Source organism: Nannospalax galili, unplaced genomic scaffold (genome assembly GCF_000622305.1).
Source record: "Nannospalax galili isolate Female #2095 unplaced genomic scaffold, S.galili_v1.0 scaffold1486, whole genome shotgun sequence".
Classification (NCBI taxonomy): domain Eukaryota; kingdom Metazoa; phylum Chordata; class Mammalia; order Rodentia; family Spalacidae; genus Nannospalax; species Nannospalax galili.
Genome location: NW_008355165.1, coordinates 629,121 through 648,434, shown reverse-complemented (window position 1 = coordinate 648,434; position 19,314 = coordinate 629,121). Strand labels below are relative to the sequence as shown.

General features: G+C 41.1%; 1 protein-coding gene across 3 annotated transcripts in view; it reads right to left on the bottom strand.

Annotated features, from left to right (window-relative positions):
- Positions 1–19,314, bottom strand: part of Pip5k1b (phosphatidylinositol-4-phosphate 5-kinase type 1 beta) — a 325,417-nt gene that overhangs the window by 109,736 nt on the left and 196,367 nt on the right. For all 3 annotated transcript variants that reach the window (XM_008852280.2, XM_008852282.2, XM_008852281.2), the window contains exon 7: positions 14,405–14,704. In XM_008852280.2, the coding sequence (XP_008850502.1) occupies positions 14,405–14,704 (300 nt within the window). The remainder of the gene's footprint in view (positions 1–14,404; positions 14,705–19,314) is intronic.

The window sequence follows — 19,314 nt, the reverse complement described above, 5'->3', positions numbered from 1 at the left end:
TTCTATAATCCTGTTGAACATCTGGTCCACACCATTATCTTGAGATTCTTCTCCTTCCTGTATGCCTATGATTCATAAGTTTGGTCTTTTTATGGTGCCACACAATTCCTGCATATTCTATTCTGATTTCTTAAATTTTTCATAATCTTTGCTTGTGTGGTCTAGTTCGTCCACTTTTTCTTCCAGTCTTGATACTCTGTTTTCCATTTCATTCATCCTATTGGTGAGGCTTTCTCCCGTCATTTCTAATTGGCTTACTGAGTGTTTCACTTCCTTCTTCATTTCAGCCTGAAGAAGGAATATTCTTCAATATTTCTAACTCTTCCGAATTCATTCAGAAGTTTATCCCTATCTTCTTCAGTTCTTTGATTTCTTTTTTTGTGTGTTCTTTAAATTCACTGAATTCTTTTGTCATGTTCTTTTGAGTTCCATAGCCTTCCATGTCCTGCATTGTCTCTAGGGGGTTCTCATTGTGCTCCTCTAGAGGATTACTGGTATTTGGTGGGGATATGTTATTTCTCTAGGGGGTTCTCATTGTACTCCTCTAGAGGACTCTTGGTATTTGTTGGGGATATGTTATTTTGGCTTTTCATGTTATTATTTTTTCACTGTGATTTTTACATGTGAATTTCTTTTGTAGTTTCTGATTCTTGTGTGAGACTCAGGCCTTCAAGTTTAGGTCTTCTTCTTTTTGTGACCTTTATGTGCCTTTGTGGTTTACCTTTTGGGCCTGAAAAGCTAGTTCGTCTAAGCTGATTGCTTTTGTCTTCAGAAGTTCCCACAGAGGCCCAATTCAGGTGGGGGTCAGATGTTTTCAGGCTTTCTCCTAAGGTCTGGATCCTTCCAGGAATGATTTTGGCCTCAGGAATTTGGGGTTTGGACTGGCCTGGGAGCCTGGCCCAGGAAAGATGCTGGTCTAGGGCAGCTGGTGGCCATGCCACCGAGAGATGTAAAGGCAGATGGAGCAGGAAGAGGCCCCAAGGGCTCCTGGGGAGTGCACTGAGGAGCTGGGTTAGTCTGGATGCAAAGGATCAGGAAGAGGAAAGGTCAGCCCCTGCTTCCCAGAAAGAGGCTGGAGGGTGATGCAGGCCCACAGAAGGAGAGGGAGGTGAGGGTAGGGGGCCAGGCCCAGAAGCAGTGCTCCTGCAGCCCAGAGAACGCACTACATTGGTCTGGATGAAAAGGATCAGGAAGCAGTATTGGTTCCCCAGGTGTCTGGGGCCCCAAGACAAGGAATGGGACAGGACCCAAACTAGGAGGAGAGAAAGGCAGGGGAGATGGGAGGGTGAATGAGGCTGGGGGAGTCAAGGTGAGGAGGGCATGATGGACTTACCCAGGAGAGAGGCCTGTGGCTAGCCATCTATCTATATGTTTTGAAATAGTCTATGTAGTCCAGGTTGGCCTTGACCTTGAAATTCTCCTGTCTCAGTCTCTTCAGTGCTGGGATTATAGGCATGTGTCACTATACTCAGCAGGTGTCTCCTCCTCCTCATTGTCCTCTTCCTCCTCCTTCTCTTTTTCTCCGCCCCTATTTTTTTCTTAAAAGTCTCATTATGCTAGTCCCTGGCTAGTCTGGAACTCACTATGTAGACCAGGTTGGCCTTGAATGCTTTGAACTCACAGAGATCCACCTGCCTTTGCCACCTAAGTGCTGGGATTAAAGGTATATGTTACCATACTTGGCTCATACCCAGTTTCTTGAGCAGTATTTTAAGGAATGAAAATGAGAAGATGGGACAGTGAGATGGCTCAGTTGTAAAGTCGCTTGTCACCAAGCATGATAGCTTGTGTTCAGTCTATGGGATCTACATGGTGGGAGGAATTGTTTTTGTTCCCACAAGCTGTTCTGTGACCTATATATGTGCATTGTGGCATGTGTATGTACATACATACACACACTCACGCACACACATGCACAAACACTAATATGACCTTGACCAAGACACTAAATTTGAACATTTCTTTGAAAGAAGAACAGTGGTGAGATCACAGGGCACTCACTGCAGGATGGAAGGACACTGAGCAGTGAGGATGAACACTGACAGGGAGGAAGAGCCATTCATGGAACAAAGCCTTTCAGCAACCCATCTGTGGCCATTCTTTTGGAGAAGATGAGAACTGACTGAGTGTGGTCAAGGAAGACCATAATTTTTACAAGGCAGTGACGAGGTTCCATTGTGACAGTACCATGGGACTCCACAAGCCTGCCATGAATGAATAAAGCAAGCCACGTAACACAATCATACTGATTGTGTTCTGTGAGGTGTTTCCAGACTTCAGTTAAAGTTTCAAGGTCACATGTGTCAGATCTACTATGAACTGTGTCCTGAGTGCACCACAAGGAACAAATTGTTTTCTCAACATTTTCATCTGTAACTCAGTATATCACCAAAGGCCAGTTCTTCCCAAGACACAGAGCTGCATTTTGTAAGTGGCTGTGGCTTGCCAATGCCTCCACTTCCTCTGGCTTTGGCATTGGCAACCTGCTCTTTTTCTTCTTATATTCTGTGTGACTAGCTTATATTGTATCTCCCACCAGACCCACAGCACCAAGCTCAAAGCTTTCCACACCCATCTACAAGGTCAGAGCTGCCCCGTCAGGCTTTCTGCAGCTACGCCCCTTCCCACTACAACTTTCTTCTCTGCTCTTTCCAGGATTCCCTACAGGGAGGAGGACACGGTTTGTGGGGGACACTTTCCTTCCTTCCCTCCCTCCCTCAGACACTGCAAGTTCTCCCTCTTGAGACCACTAATTATATCTTTCCACTTAGGGTTATCTATTAAACACAAGTAGGCTCTTTTTCCATATAAACAGAAACCCCTATCCCAGGTATAGCAGCATTGTAAGCATAGGTCCAAAGACTTTTAGCATCCATGAACTTGATGTATCACATATTTAAATTTGTGTGACATATCCCCTAAAATTCACAGGGTCAGGCGTGGTGCCACATGCCTTTAGTCCCAGCACTTAGGAGGCAGAGGGAGCCTTGTCTTCATGGTGAGTTCCAGGCTATTTGGGGTACAGGGAGACCTTGTCTCAAAAACAAAAACAAAAACACAAAACAAAACAAAACAAAAAAATCAACCAGGCCGGACATTGTGGCACATACTTTTAATATCAGTACTCTGTGAGATCGAGGCCATTCTGGTCTACACAGCAAGTTCCAGGCCAGCTGGGGCTATAGGGAGACAATGTCTCAAAAAACCAAAAAGAAAAAACAAAAAAGAAAAAACAAAACCCCAACCCCCGCCCCCCCAAATGCTCACAAAACGAAAGAAAACAACCAACCAGCTACACACACGACAACAACGATGCTCAGGAACTACTTCGGTTCTTTAAAGAAAGGAAATTACTTATCAGCCCCCCCCCACGCCGTTTCCCTTTTTTATTCTTTCTGCAGAAATTTTTATAATACTCCATTTGATTCAAAGGGAGGATTACTGCTGTGATAATCCTTTAGTTTCTGTAGCTAATGAGAAATTTTCAAAAGCTGCTCATACAGGATTCAGTGTTATACACTCAGTCTCCAATCTCCTTAGAAGGTTTCAAAACAACCCATTATAAGCATCTCACTTCTCAGGAAGAGGTCTTGCTTTAAGTTAGTAGGGTTTCATGTGTACACGTGTTGGTAACAGTTGCCAAGTATCAATGGGCATGATGATATGATGCTTTTCATTAAACTTTTAAACTGAAATGTTTGGACTACTTATTTTTGTTTGTGCTACTCAACCACTTGCCACTGTGCCCTCTCTGCCCCTTCCTCCCTCCTAGAAATAGGCTGCAAAATTTCAATGCATTTTCTTGTTCCAAGCAAACTGTCTATTTTGGTAAGCCTTTTCAATACTCCTCCAGAATCTACTGTGTCTCCTTGTCTACCAGGCATAGGGCCCTTCTAACCTTTGATACCCAGTTAGGTTATTACATAAAGCTTTAATTGCAGTGTCTCTTGCCCATCATACCCACAAGCTAAGGGAGTGAGATGATGAAGGATGGACCATAGCTTTGTTGTGAGGCCTGGGGCCAGCACCATAAGCTCAGCAGAACTGGGAAGCTTAACCCCTCCGAAGTCTCCATCTGTCAAGAAGAGGTCATGCCACTGATTTGTCAGTGTTGTTGTGAGGCTAAAGATAATCTCTGTAAGAGTGAGCACTGCCTGACTTAAAGCAAGTTCACAATCAGCTGAGTCTAGAAAATATACTATCTAGGACTCATATACACCACATGTGTGTATACATGGTGAATTCATAGCAGATATAATGTGTTTTAAATGTTAAGCTACTTTGATGTTTATAGATTATACCTAAGATGTAACCTTCCCATCCAAAACTGGAATAGCTTGTTTTGCGAGATATGAGGATTACATTGAGGTATCTTTTGCTTAGTAGAACACTGGGCTGGAGAAACACAAAACGTTAATATGTACACAGTTACTCTGTCACCACCCCACACCGACCATCTGTCTCTTCTGTCACTATCAGCAGGAGACTTTCCCATCAGCCACACACATCACAACCTGCAACAACTGGGAAAAACTGGGACAAACATCAGCTTCCTTCCAAGCCTCATGAGCAGTTGTAATATGTAGACAGTCTTTAATGAAGTCACCACCTAAATAAGTATCTGAGGAGAATGAGGAGTAAACACAGCTGCAGTGTACTGGCCATGAACACACACTGACCAAATAAGCAATACAGTTTAGTTCCAACACATTTGTAAAGGTGACATGATGGACTTTGGGAGTTCCCTTTCATGACAAATCATGTGTTGGCTATTGCCCAAACCTGCTTTTATTGATCAGCTAAGATCTACTATGTTAACTCTACTTGCTGTTGTTTCTTCCTAGACTTCATGCTAAGGGGAAGAATTGTCTAGCAGGTTAGTGGACTGGGAAATAAAACCATACAGTTTCTGTTCTCAGAGAGAGCAGATTTTAGTAGCAAACATTAAAAATGAGACCAAGTAGTTACTGATCAATGTGGAAATGCCAAAGGCAAAGTAGGCTTCACTGAAGCACAATGAGCATGTGGTCTCATGGAAATGCTCATTATTAGAAACACTCCCATGCCCCAGATTCCAGACCTTAGCTTCTTAGGAATCCTTGTCAACTGCATTAAGTCCCACAGGCATATTATGAGCCACTGGGCTGAATGGAATGCTTTTCTTTTCCTTTCACTTTCCTTTCTAATATCACACAAACTGCTTCTCTATTGGTTTCATGATTTGCTTTTCTGGAGTATGCACTCAGGGGACTTTTCAACAAGAGACTTAAATATACACTGATCAGAATGACCAAAACTTTAAAAAAATGTGAGGGGATGGGGGATGCAGCAAGTATAGAAACAGATGTGCTGGCTTCTTTAAGTGTAAGCATGCACTTTTCACATAATACAGTGACAGCACTCAAGCATTTGGCTCAGAGCGATGAAAGAAAACATGTGCTCAGACAAAACTCAGGGCAAAAAATTTTTACGGCAGCTCTCCTTGAGCCTTTCAAAAACTATACATTCCACTCCATGTTCTTTAGCAGGTTAATATTAAACTAGTATATTCATAGCACAAAATACCACTCAGCAATGAAAAGGAGCAAACTATTGCTATAAGATCTAATCAAGATGATCTCAAGGGCATCATGGTGAGCGAAAAAACAGCCTTCATAGTTGCATCCTGTGCAGGTCCCTTTAGAGAGCAGTCTTTTTCCCCCCTTTGAGACAGGGTTTCATGTAGTCCAGGCCTGCCTTGAACTCCTGAGTCCCCAGTTCTATCACCTGAGTGCTGAGACTACAGGTGCCATGCTCGACTCTATATACAATATTCTTTAACCATCAAGTTACAGGCATGAAAAGCATTCACAGTTGATGAGATGAAGGAAAGACCAACAGAGTGAGGTGGTTGGGACTGTGAAAGTGCAGCCTGAGGGGCTTTTGAGAAGGAACGACTGTCCTGTACTTGACTCTGGTAGTGGTAGTTATCTAAAGATGTACTTAACTGCCCCCAGCATGTAAAACTGGCAAAACTGAGAAGTCTGAAAAACACTAGTACGCATATTAAACTCCATTTCTTGTCTGTGATATTGTACCCTTGGCATACAAGATGTTACCATTGGGGGAAACTGGGCAAAGGGTGATTTCTGTATTACTGTCTCCAACTGTTACAAGTGACACCATGATAAGTGAAAAAAGGAGAGGATTTATAGGTAGAAATATTTAGAGAGGCCTTGAAAATACACATATTTTTACATCTGTTCTCACTAAGAGCCCAGCTTGGCTTGGTATCTCTAAAGCACTCTCAGACTAGAGAGGAAGGCAGGATTCCACTTTTTCTCCCTGACTCATGAGATTCCTTCCAGCTTAAACTATCTTTTATTTTGAGTTGGTTTTATTCATTTATTTGATCAACAACTTAAAATTTGATTCATCCTTGTATTGTTATAGAATCAAAATACGTAATATTATGGATAGCAAAAATTCTAATGCAATTTAAAATAGCGTATCAAATCAAATATATAATGGAAAAATTTAAAAATCTATTTTGAAAGAGAATTCATCTGTCTTTTCTTTTTCAGGCTATCTTGGAAAAGAAAAAAAAATCCCAGTATGGTGATACATAACTGTAATCTTAGCACTCAGGAGGCTAAGGCAGGAGGCTCACACATTTGAGGCTAACCTTTGGTACACAGAGAGAGCCGGTGCCCAAAAACCAAGGTTAACAAACAACAAAAAGTAAAAAAAAAAACAAAAAACAAAAAAACACCCTACCTACTAATCTGTCTAAATTAAATGTAAAAAAACCCTCAAAGGTATAGCCAAGGGGCAAGCACCAACCATGGTGCTAAATGATCATATGAAATAATCCTACTGCAACCCAGGCAGATGTGCTCAAGCTTGTACGAATCTCGTCTATAAATCAAGAGCTTGCCATACATAGGAACAGTTCATTTTGCACATCAAAATGATCCAGCATATGGCTGGTTTCATTAGAATCTGAGGACCTATTAATATTTATGGTAATAATGATTTGTATGAAAAAAGAAAATTGATTCTACACTATTGAAAAATTAGTAACTTAGCTGCATAAGAAAGATAATAAATGTAAAATGACTTATTTAGGTAATTGATTATACAGACTGTCTCCAATGTGGCTTCTATTTGAAGGATAAAGAAATATTTAGATTATAAACACAAATTCCCGGTAATATATTTTGTGTTCATGCCATTTTCCCCAGACTTATCTAAAAATATTTCAAGATATAATAACTTATCAAATTTATTAAGTGGTAAGGGATTCTAGATTTTCCATAGATAAATTATATCAGCGAGAAAATAATCATAATAAATTAAAAATGAATAAGAAAAGAGTTCATAATTGCTCTTCCAAAATTAATACATAGAATTTCAATTAAAAAAACTTTCAAAATCATCTTGTAGCATGCTCTGGGTGTAGACAGTGAGCTAGGTGCTGCAGCTGCAGAGAGGGCTAAGGAAGGAACTTTAGCCTCTGAGGCATTTATAGTCTTTCTGGAGATACAGGACATGTACCTAAGGGAGACAGGGTCAATGTTAAATAAAGGCCCAATGACTTTCCAACATGGCTTCCATGGGAAAATCACTGAAATATAAATACACTTCTGCTAAACAAATGACTCAATATGAGGACAGCCAGTGCAGTTTTTCAAGCAATCCCAAGTGATTCAAAATGGAAATCATCTGCTTTATTGAGTTCTCAATGCCATTTCTGGGTGCTTCTTCTAAAACAGAACTTAAAAAGAAATAATCAAAGACAGATTTCTTAGAGGTATACCCAAGCATGTCTCTCTTTATCCCCAGATATTGTATTTTATTATTCCTTTGTTCAAATCGATTCCAAGAGTCATTTACTAATTACCCATTAAGCACCAAGCATGTAGAGACAAAAATTAAGGCATGACCCTCAGGATTAAGGATCTGCATGTGAAAAAACGATGCACTAAATACCATGGAAGAGTTGTAAAGTTAGGATGAGGAGGAAGCATGGCATGGTGGTCGTAGAGCAGGAGGTGCTCCAGGAGTCCTGAGATAAGTAAGCAAGGGCAAGTACAAGAACAGAGAGCTAAAAACGGTCTGGTAGAGCACAGCATACACAAAAGGCCAAACTATTAGAGAGACTGTCCAATAGCTCAGAACAGCAAGAAAACTGGGGGGGGGGGGGCACCAGGGAGGATGAGTTGGAAGCTAATGATAATGAAAACAAGTGAAGAAGCTACTGAAATTCCACATGAATACCCAAGGTTTTCAATAAAGTAGTGGTGGTGCAAATAGTGAGGAGAGGCAGGTCCATGAAGAGACAGACTGGATGAGAGGGAGAGGAAGAAAGCAAAGGTACTGATTCAGGCAACTAGCTACACAGTAGCCATGTTCTTTGGACCAGGAAAGGCAAGAAGAGGTTCAGACTTGGGGAAGATGAACGCACCTTGGAAGAGCAGTTTTCACACAGGACGAACATCTTCATTTTTCTATTGTGCTGGAAGCCCAGGGAACATTTGAATAATTCCTACTTTTTATTTATGACAGCAAGTGACCTGTGATGTACTGGCAGCTGTCATCACTCATTCCCTGCACCAAGTTCACTTATGGATGTGGATGGTCATTGAAGCTCACTAACAGAGGCCAATGGACAGGAAGGGTTTCAACAAAGAGGACCAGGGGAGAACTTTTGGACTGAATCCTTACATTTGGAAAAAGCCTTTGGCTTCTGTGGGGGAACCAGGCTCAGCAGGGTAGAAGTATACAATGAGATTTGTTTTCTACAATAGTTCCAAGTGGTGCATGTACCACGTGGAGACGTTGGACATGGATGGGCCATCATGAAGGGAAGGCTGATACACAGGAGCTTTACATGGCTGGACCAGCCAGGCAGATGAACTACTGTGTGATGAAGCTGCACAGCCCATTCCAAGAAAGCCCAGGAACAGCAGCTTGGACTGCAAGCAGCCCAGAGGAAGCAGGGGACAACTGGCTCAGTAAATCACACAGGGATCTCCCAACAACACTAGAGCTAAGGGAAATGAAATTCCATAGTCTGAAATGTTAAGCCAGAATGTGGAAGAAAGGACAGAGAGTGGGCAGGAACCTAGGGGACGGCAGCAAGTGGTAGCAAGCTCCCTATTCCTGTTTGGGGAACTAAAGAGAAGCTGGGGTCCAAAAGCCATGGACTCTCTATGTTTAATTTTATTTTTAAAAATAATATTGTTATTGATTATCTGAGAATTTCATACAATGCATTTTGATCTTATTCAAACTCCCTCTCTCACCTCCTCTCAGATCCGCTCCACCTCCCTACCCTCTACTTAGTGTCCTCTATTTTTTGTTGTTTCTTATTTTTTATATATTTTTATTGAGTTTTGTGCATTTTATAGGATAAATCTTAATCATATTTAGACCTCCTTCTGCATCCAAACTCTCTCATAATCCCTCCACCAGATTTCATGCATTCTGTCATGTATGTTAAGGCCTACCTAGTCAAACATTTATACCCAGATGTCCCTGGGTACAAGTTCATCCACTGGAGTAAAGAAGATCAACTTTCCCTCACCCCACAGTAATCAGCTGCCAATAGTTTTTCAGCTAAGGTTGGGGCCTACTGTCCATTGCCCCATTTTTATGTTGCGTATTTGTCTGACTGAGTCAGTGTGAGTCTTGTGCATATTGTCACCATTGTTGCAAGTTCATATAAGCAAGTTCCCAGAGGCCTGAAAACCTGCTTCCTTATGTTCATGCACCAACCCTGGCTCTCTTATGCTTTTTAAAAAAAAGCCTATTGAGTCCAATTTGTGTTCCCCAAATACTCCTAGGTGTGTTCCTCAGGTAAGGCTATTTTATTCTTTTAAATCCATTCTACAAAGTGATAGATTTCATAACGAAATTTTCATCCACGTATATCATGTATTATGACCACATTCATCCCTCATAAGCCTCTTCTGCCTCCTCTTCCTCCAACTAAGTCCCTTCCTTTCCCCAAATAGCCTCCCTTCTACTTCCATGTCTTGCATGTGTGTGTATATCTATACACACATACACATACAGGCATGTTAACTATTCTAGATTACACATATGAAAGAAATATGCAACATTTGTGTTTCTGAATCTGACTTATTTTGCTAACAGGATGATCTCCAGTTCTGTCCAATTTCTTACAGATGGCATGTGGTGGTTTGAATGGATGATGGTTCCCCATAGGCTCAGGTCTTTGAACACTTGGCTTCCAGTTGATGGCTATTTGTGGAGGTTCTAGAACCTTTAGTAAGTGCAGCCTTGCTGGAGGAGGAGGTACATGACTGGGGGTGGACTTTAGGGGTTTAGAGTCTCACCCCACTTTCAGGTTGGGATCTCAGCTTCCTGTATAATGTAATGTGGTCAGTCAGGTTTCTGCTCATGACTCCCCTGTCATTATAGATTCTCCCCTGGAACTGTAAGCAAAAATAATTTCTTCTACAAGTTGCTATTGGTCATAGTACTTGTTCACAGCAACAGAAAAGTAACTTGACACATGATATAACTTCATTCTTTTTTCTGGCTGAATAAAACACCATTATGTATATGTACCACATTTTCTTATTCCATTCATATGTTGATGGACACTGAGGTTGGTTATATCTATCTTGGCTGTTGTGGATAGTGTTGCAATAAACACGGATGTGTAAGTATCTCTATGGAATGCTGACTTAGATTTCTTTGGTCATATACTCGGGGTACTACAGCTGGATCATATGGTAGTTCTATTTTTAGTATTTCTGGGAACCTCTGTACAGATTTCCATAGTGTCTAGACTAATTTACATTCCCACCCGTGTGTGTAAGGGTTTCAAAGGTCTCATATCTGTGGATTTGTTATTTTTAGGTCCTTAAAGAGCGTCTGGGATCACCGGAAAAGGTCTCTGGTAATTATTTGGCTACATTTCTCTCTTACTTCACATGCCTTCCCTAATTATCAGCTGCTGCAGTGACAAACAACTACAGTCACTGATGTGTCATTCAATTTCATGTCCAATATATATATATATATATATTGGTCTTGTTAGAACTAATGCTTCTACTGCTTTACCTACCTGGAGAATTCCTCTCATCCTTCAAAATCAAGTGATGATGTCACCTACTCTGACCCTTACAATATGGTATCATCATTGCACCTCATATACTGTTTGGCCATTGATCAAACACGGACATCACTCACCTCATGCTTGGCATGCAGCTTGGAATGCATTTCTGATAAGTAAATCAGAGAACATACCTCAATATGAGCCTGGCTCATCTTTCCTTGGAGCACTGCATCCTTCCCTTGGAGCACTACCCCAGTAATGCACTACATAATTGGCTTGTTTCTGGAGCCTTAGCAGTATTGCCTCACTTAGACAGTGGGATTTTAACAGAAGGGAACTCCAGTTGTTAGGCACTAGCACCAGCCTCAGTGTGACCTCACAGCCCCACCAACAGCCTGCCAATCACACTAAAGCTCAGTTCTGCAAAGCAGAAGAGATTCCAGGAAAAGAGATGTTTCTGGAAATGCCAATCACACATTGTCTTCCAGCTACTCAGGGAGCTGGCCCTTCAGAGGATGATCAGAGAAAAGAGAGATGTGATCACTGGTCTGGGAGGTAATTTCAACCCAGGGAGAGGGATCCAGGGACGTGTAATGGACCCTGAGGGAGAGGGATCCAGGGACGTGTAATGGACCCTGAGGGATCTATGAGCCATCATGTTGATGAACATTTTTTTTCTCAGAGGACAGTCCACAGCATCCTTTAGATTTATAAAGTAGTTCATGGCAAACATCAGGACCCACTATTATAAAACCCTGCATTGCTCCCAGAACCAACAACTGACTTTGGACCACAGAGGACTTGGTTATGATGATAGATTTGGGACTGCCTCAGGCTCAACATTTATATGTTCTTGAACCACGGGGAGAAAAGCTTTTCAGAAGAGAAAGGGAGTGTGTCACTTGAAGAAGTTCCATTTTTGTGTCATATGCAAATTCAGGTGTAATGAGGGAGAGGAAGTTCACCTTGGGATACCCGGAAGTTGACCTTGACATTGACCTTGACATCCTTAGAACAACAAGCTGCTCAAAAGTAGAAAATGAAAAGTCATGTTTGAACCTGTTTTCTCAGGAGTGGGCTCCGGAAAACACTAACAAACACAAATCCTGTGCAGTGGACCTTTTTTCTTCCTGGCATAGAAGCATGTGGCCTGAGCTGACTGTAGAAGGGGGTTTTCAGTATCAATGAGAAAAGACAGACAGATACATTCATTCATTCATTTTCTCTCTCTGTCTCTCTCTGTCTCTCTCTCTGTCTCTGTCTCTCTCTCTCTCTCTGTCTCTCTCTCTCTCACACACACACACACACACACACACACACACACACACACACAAACAAACAAACACAACAGGAAAAGCAAATCTGAGACTGGAGAGGCACTTGGACTACACTCTGGAGAACGGAAAGTAATTTTTTACCCAATCCTACAAGGTTAGATAAAAACAAGAAAAAAGATTTTCACTAAAATATATATGTGTGTTTTCTTTCTTTTTTTAAAGAAAAACATAAATCTCTCAGACATCTGAACAGCCCTATAGGATTTTTTTTTGGCTTATTTGGTTCCTACTGTTCCTCCTTGGCTAAAAAAAAAAATCCTTGGGGAATTGAAGAGATGGCTCAGAGATAAGAGCACTTGCTGCTCTCCCAGAGGTCCTGAGTTTAGTTCCCAGCACTCACGTGAGGTGGCTCATGAACAGCCTGTAACTCTAGTTCCAGGGGATCTGATGCCTCCTGCTGGCACCCCCACTCCCTCACAAATAAAAAAAAAAATAAATCTTACAAAATCTTTACAATGAATCTTTTAATTTCAGTTGTTCAGAGTACATGCTTTGTACCCAAAGAGATATAGGCTTTTTCACTGACCTGCTAAGGAATTCTGGATAAGCTTCTGAGTACCCTCCACCTCCCCCTCTCTCTTGTTTTGAGACAGGGTCTTTCTATGTTGCCCTGGTTGGCCTTGAACTCAAAGAGACTCTCCTGCCTCTGCTTCCTGAGTGCTAGAATTAAAGGCAGCTTTCTTACCCTCTTTTAAGAACTCATTCAACAGTTATAATCGAAGTGAAGCAATCACAAAGGGCTCATAAATGAAAGAAGTGATGGTGAGGGGTCTTAGACTATAGCACACTGTAAACAATCAACTATGGAGTAACAACATGTTAATGAAGAAAATGAATCCAGGGACACATTTTCATGCACTGTCACAGAAGCTATAGCAGATAGAGAGGAAAAACTCAGAGAGGGAGACCTAGGTTCCTCAGTGAGGACTCCCTGTTATATACATCAGACAGGTGGTAGACTGTCTTCCTTACCTTCAGGTGTGGCCAGGCCTGGTGAAGAAACATCCTTGCTCCCTTACAATAATGTGAGCCATCTGTCCAGGCCCAGGGAAGACCCAGAAAGCTATAGCCTGAACAGCACTGCCTGTATTTCCCAGTGGCCCATTCTGGTGGGTGCTACCAGTTTTCTAGAAAGCCTTGGCAAAGCCTGGGCTCACCCTGTACTAGCATACTTTCTGCTTAGCCAAGTGGCCTGGATGAATCTCCTAGTCCATCTGGATCAGAAGATGTTATTGCGAGGGGTATATTAATTAATTGATTATCACCCCTTGGAAGCTATCAAGATTGCACTTTTATCTTTTTCTTTGAAAGGACTTGCCACCCACTTTTATTACATACAAAAAATTAGCTGAGGGTTTTGACCATGTATATTTATAAATTGGTATGATATGACATAAGCATCACAGGCTGGGAATGTTCTCCTGTGACAGTCACTCCTGTTTTGACAGAGCTCTTTTTTCTAACTAGAAACCTCAGGCTGGATGCCTCACACTCAGAACCCACAGAACAGTCTGGGAAGTAGGCTGCTGGCATCACGGCTCTGCACCCACACTGGGTCTCCAGGGAGCCGGACATTTAATCCCACTAAGCGCATTTTCTCTAAACTTGTCTCCTCAGTTGAAATCTTACTTCATTCAAGATTTGCATATGGCTTTTCTTGCTGGTTATTCCATTAAACCTAAATTTCATTTCCTTCTCAACCACCTTCCCCACAGGGTAGGAAGGAAAGCAAACACTTTTCTTACATTATCAAAGAAAGCTGATAAAGCTTATTATGAAAATCAACAGAGATGTGAGCTAGAGACCCCAGATCATTTCCCTGTCACCCATAATTTCCTTTGAGATCTGGGGACTGTGGGTGAGTACCATGCCTGGGAAAGACCAAACTCCACACTTCATTGTGGACCTTCCTTACCTCTATGCTCGCCACGTGTGGCACTGAATATCACATGATTGAGATGCTTTCAAGGAAATCACCCTGACTACACTTCCTTACCCGGCAGTCTCTCTGAAGGGTCTTCATGAGTGCATTGTATGTTTCTGTATCAAAGTACAGGCCCTCGTGCATGTCTTGTAGGAAATCCAGGTCCTTAAACGTGGGGTTGGGTTTCTCTCTCTCTTTCCGGGATGCTCTTCGCTTGTAGGTGGAGCCTTTCAGGTCATAGGTCAAGTGCATCCTCATGGCGCGGGGCAACACGTTGTTCATCACCACAATCCGAATGTTTATGCCCCCCGACTGCATGCAATATAGCCCATAGAACTTTGGCAGAAGAGTCCTTGGATTCTGGTTTAAATTCTAGAAAGAAAAAATTAAAAATAAGAAAAAAATATTTGCAATCCCCCATTTTCAAAGAGAAATGCTTCATGAAAAGTGAGTTTTAAAGTTAATATAACTGAAAATGGAGTGATTATCTTTATCAATGCCCATTGTAAAAATGTCAATTTCTTATTTTTCCTCCTTACACTTCCCTGTTCTTTGTCTCCCTTTTCCCTCCCATCGAAGTCTTTTCCCCCTAAACAGTCGGTTCTATTTTCACGTCATGTATACATATATCATCTAAATGTTTTTATTGCATCTTTACTTATTTGTATACCTACTGTGTGTGTGTGTGTGTGTGTGTGTGTGATAGCGTGCAAGTGGAGGTCAATAGCCAACTTGCAGGAGTTTGCTCCCTGGTTCTCTCCTTTTATTATATGAGTCCTGGGGATTGAACTCAGGCTGTCAGGCTGGATGGCAGGTGTCTTTACCTGATGATCCATGTTGCTGCCCCTACATATGTAATTTTATGTATCTATAAAAAAAATCTAGTGTTCATAAATGATAGGAAGTGTGATATTTGAGACCGACTTAATTTGCTTGATATGGTCACATCCAGTTGCATCCATTTCCTGGAGACGGTATAATTCCATTCTTCTTTATGGCTGAAAAAACATTCCATTGTGTATGTATACTAATTTTTTTTAATCCATTCTTTTGCTGATGGACAACTAGATTTGGTTCCATAACTTAGCTATTGTGAATAGTGCTGCAATAAATATTAATGTGAAAATAACTGTTGTTTTGAATTTCTTTCTTAACCTGCTACTGGAATAGTTGTAACCACTGCAACCATTGTTCTAAAATTCAGAATAATAAAAATGGCTGTATGGAACATGGACATCATGCTCTAAATTAGCTTCAACTAAACATAGGCAAAGAACTGATGGCTACTATATAGCTAAAGAGAAAATTAATTGTTGAGAAGTTAAGTGATGAATGGATTGAATTTTAGCCATTCTTGCAAAACCATTTTCCCAATTAGTGAGACTGATGTTTTAAAAAATTATTTTTTATTTATTTATTTAATCTTATGCGCATGAGTGTTTTGCCTGCATGTAAGTGTACCACATGTGTGCAGTGCCCATGGAAAGTAGAAGAGGGTGTCAGATCCCCTGAGATTGAATTAGAGGTGGTTGTTGGGTGTTGGGAAACAAACCCCAGTCCTCTCTCTGCAAGAGCAGCCAGAGCTCTAAAGTGCTGAGTCATCTCTCTAGCCCCAATGGAAACGATTTGTAAGCATACTGTAGGATTACACATTTCCATCACTCCCACCAGTCCTGAGTACTGTCAGTCTTCATTATCATTATAGGCATGATTGGTGAAAATCAGGAACAATTTTCAAAAAATTAAGTATCACTGGTTAAGTATAAAAATCTAATACCCTCGATATATTTTAGCTACTGAAAAGGTAAGTCTGTGTTAAAAACCTTTGCTAATTTTTGTTATGTTATGGCTGAAGTTCTTGATATAGTCTGGATTTCTATAATTTTCTTCTATATGCAATAAATATTTCTTCTACTATGTGATCTTTTTATTATAAAAATAGAGAATACATACCCATTCCTACTGCACTTTAAATGTGGGTGGGATTTTAATAAATTAGTAAAGGGTATATAATAAAAAGTCTCCTGCTGGCCCTCCCCTCATTCTTCCCCTAGGTCCCAGGGTTTGTAGAAATGACTTTTTTTTTTTGGTGTTTTTGAGACAGGGTCTCCCTGTAGCCTCATCTGTCCTGGAACTATGTGGACTAGGCTGGCCTCGAATTCCCAGAGATCCACCTGCCTTTGCCTCCCAAGTGCTAGGATTAAAGGCGTGCATCACCACGCCCGGCAGAAATGACTTTTACCACATTCTTTATAGCACTCTATGTGATTATGTTAAACTTTGTGCCTATTATGTTTGTACTCTAAATGTTCTGCCTTTTGTTGGAGTCACATTTATTCATTTCTTATGCTTTTCGTTTAACAAAGCTTTTGTAGCTTATGATTCTATTTTCTTCCAACTTTTTAATAGTTTTCATCATTATATTTGACTTTACTTCATAAGCAATACATTCTTATGTATGTGAAAGACCTAATATCAGGAATATAATTTCTATCCCAAGTTGATAGGTATTTACTGGACTTTCCCAACTGAATTTAAGTCTCTCCTAGGTCAATACAATAAACTGTCAAATGCACATGGTTTATTTCTGGACACTTCATTTGAATCCACTAATCCATCTGCTGGAATTGCAGTTATACTTCATCTTTAGAAATTTCTTGTTGGGGACTGGGTGTGGTGGTGCATGGCTTTAATCCCAGCACTTGTGGGGAGGCAGAGGCAGAGACAGGTGGATCTTTGTGAGATGGAGACCAGCCTGATTGCCATACAAGTTCCAGGTTAGCTGGGGCTAAAGAAAGACCCTGTCTCAAAAAGACAACTCCCCCAAAACAAAAAAGTTTTATGTCTGTCTGTCTGTCTGTTTATATATATGGGGCCAAGGGGGGGAGATATGTCAATAACCTATGTATGGAGATTAGAGGATATTTCAGGAATTGGTTCTCTCTTTCCACCATGGATCCTCAGGGGTCCAACTCAGGTTATTAGGCTTGTTGGCAAGTACCTTTACCCACTGAGACATCTCATCAGCCCATTATACCACATCTTTAACATTACTTACAGCCTTATAGATTTTTGGTACAAGTTTTGGTACAGATACATCCTTTCCCTTTCATTTTTGGGGTATGTGTGTATATGCATGTGTGTTTACATGCATGTGGGCACATGTGTGCCCACACATGTGGAGTCTATTGGTTGACATTGGGTATCTTCTTCAATTGCTCTTTACTTTATATATTGAGGCAGGGTCTCTTACAAGAGCCAACTGTTTATGGATTTAGCTAGCCTAGCTAGCCCGCTTGTTCAGGGGATCCGGTCTCTAACTCCCACATAGTGGGATTACATGGGGGCCTCCATGCTTGCCTGGAATCTATGGAGATGCTGGAACTACAGTCTTCCTGCTTGCCAGACAAACACTTTCTCTGCTGAGGCATATCCCTAGCCCCTTCATTTTCCTTCTTTTTAAAATGTTTTTTATTCATTTTTATAACATTTTTTACTCAACTGATCATAAAACTTTTTTAAAACTAAATCCTTTTTTTTTTTCTTTCAAATGAGTCAGCTTTTCAAGATCTGGGAAAGATTCCATTTGAACTTCTGGGTTTTTTTTTTTTTTTTTTTTGTCTTTTTGAGACAGGGTCTCCCTATAGCCCCAGCTGTCCTGGAACTCACTATGTAGACCAGGCTGGCCTTGAACTCAGAGATCTGCCTGCCTCTGCCTCCCAAGTGCTGGGATTAAAGGCGTGTGCCACCACGCTCAGCCCCATTTGAACTTTTATTCATATAAGTTTATTTGGGGCAGTAGAAATATTTATTTACAATATTGAGTTCCGGAACAATGCATATATTTTTATTGTTTCACACCTTTTTACATCTTTAAAATTTGTAGTTTCCTTCATTTTAATCTCTTTTTAAAGGCTTTCTTAATATTTTTAGCTAGCATACAAAGTTTCTTTGTGTTTTACCTAGTTAACTGTAATCATCAATTTCACATAGCCTACAGTCATCTGAGAGGAAAACCTTGATTGAAGAACTGCCTAGAACAGACTGGTCTGTGGCATGTTTATGGGGAACTGTCTTGAGTAGGTGGGCTCAGCCCACTGTGGGCAGCTCCATTCCTAGGCAAAGTTGTCCTGCACTGTATAAGAAAGTTAGCCAAGCAGAAGCCTGAGAGCGAGACAGCAAGCCAGCAAACAGCATTCCTCCATGGTTCCTGCCTTCACTTCCTTCAGTGACCATTGCGATCTGAAAGTGTAAGCCAAATAAACCCCTTCCTACCTCAGTTGCTTTGGCTAGAGTGCTCCTACAGTAGCAACAGAAAGGACACTAGAACACATTCCGACATGTTTGAATGCATATCATTATATCGTGTTCATGCCTGCCCCTTTTCTGCTGCCTTCCCGTCTCCTCTTCCCACTTGCTTGTCTTCCTTGTCTGCACAGCGATGGCTGCTTTTACATCACACATGTTCCACGAACATTTGTTTTGAAAGAATGAAGCATTTTAGAGTTTTTCTTATTACAAATTTTTCTTAATTGATTACTGTTCATGTTACACTTACTGTAACTTATTTTCCCAAACAGAATTACAGGAACTTCACTTATTTTTATCTTAAATTTTCATTAAATTTCAACAGCTACATGTGGTTAGTGGGTATCACACTGGACAATGCAGTTTCAGAATGAAGTACTAGCACTTCTAAACTTATGAGCAAATGGAAGTTCACAGTTGACTTGTGTGGCAGGGGGCCAGAGAGCATGATCTCAATCTTAGGTTACTTTAAAATGTATAGATGAGCCGGGTGTTATGGAGCACGCCTTTAATCCCAGCACTTGGAAGGCAGAGGCAGGCAGATCTCTGTGAGTTCGAGGCCAGCCTGGTCTGCATAGCGAGTTCCAGGTCAGCTGGGGCTACATACAGGGAGATCCTGTCTCAAAAAGACCAAAAAAAAAAAAAAAAAAAAAGGGGAAAAAAAAAACAACAAC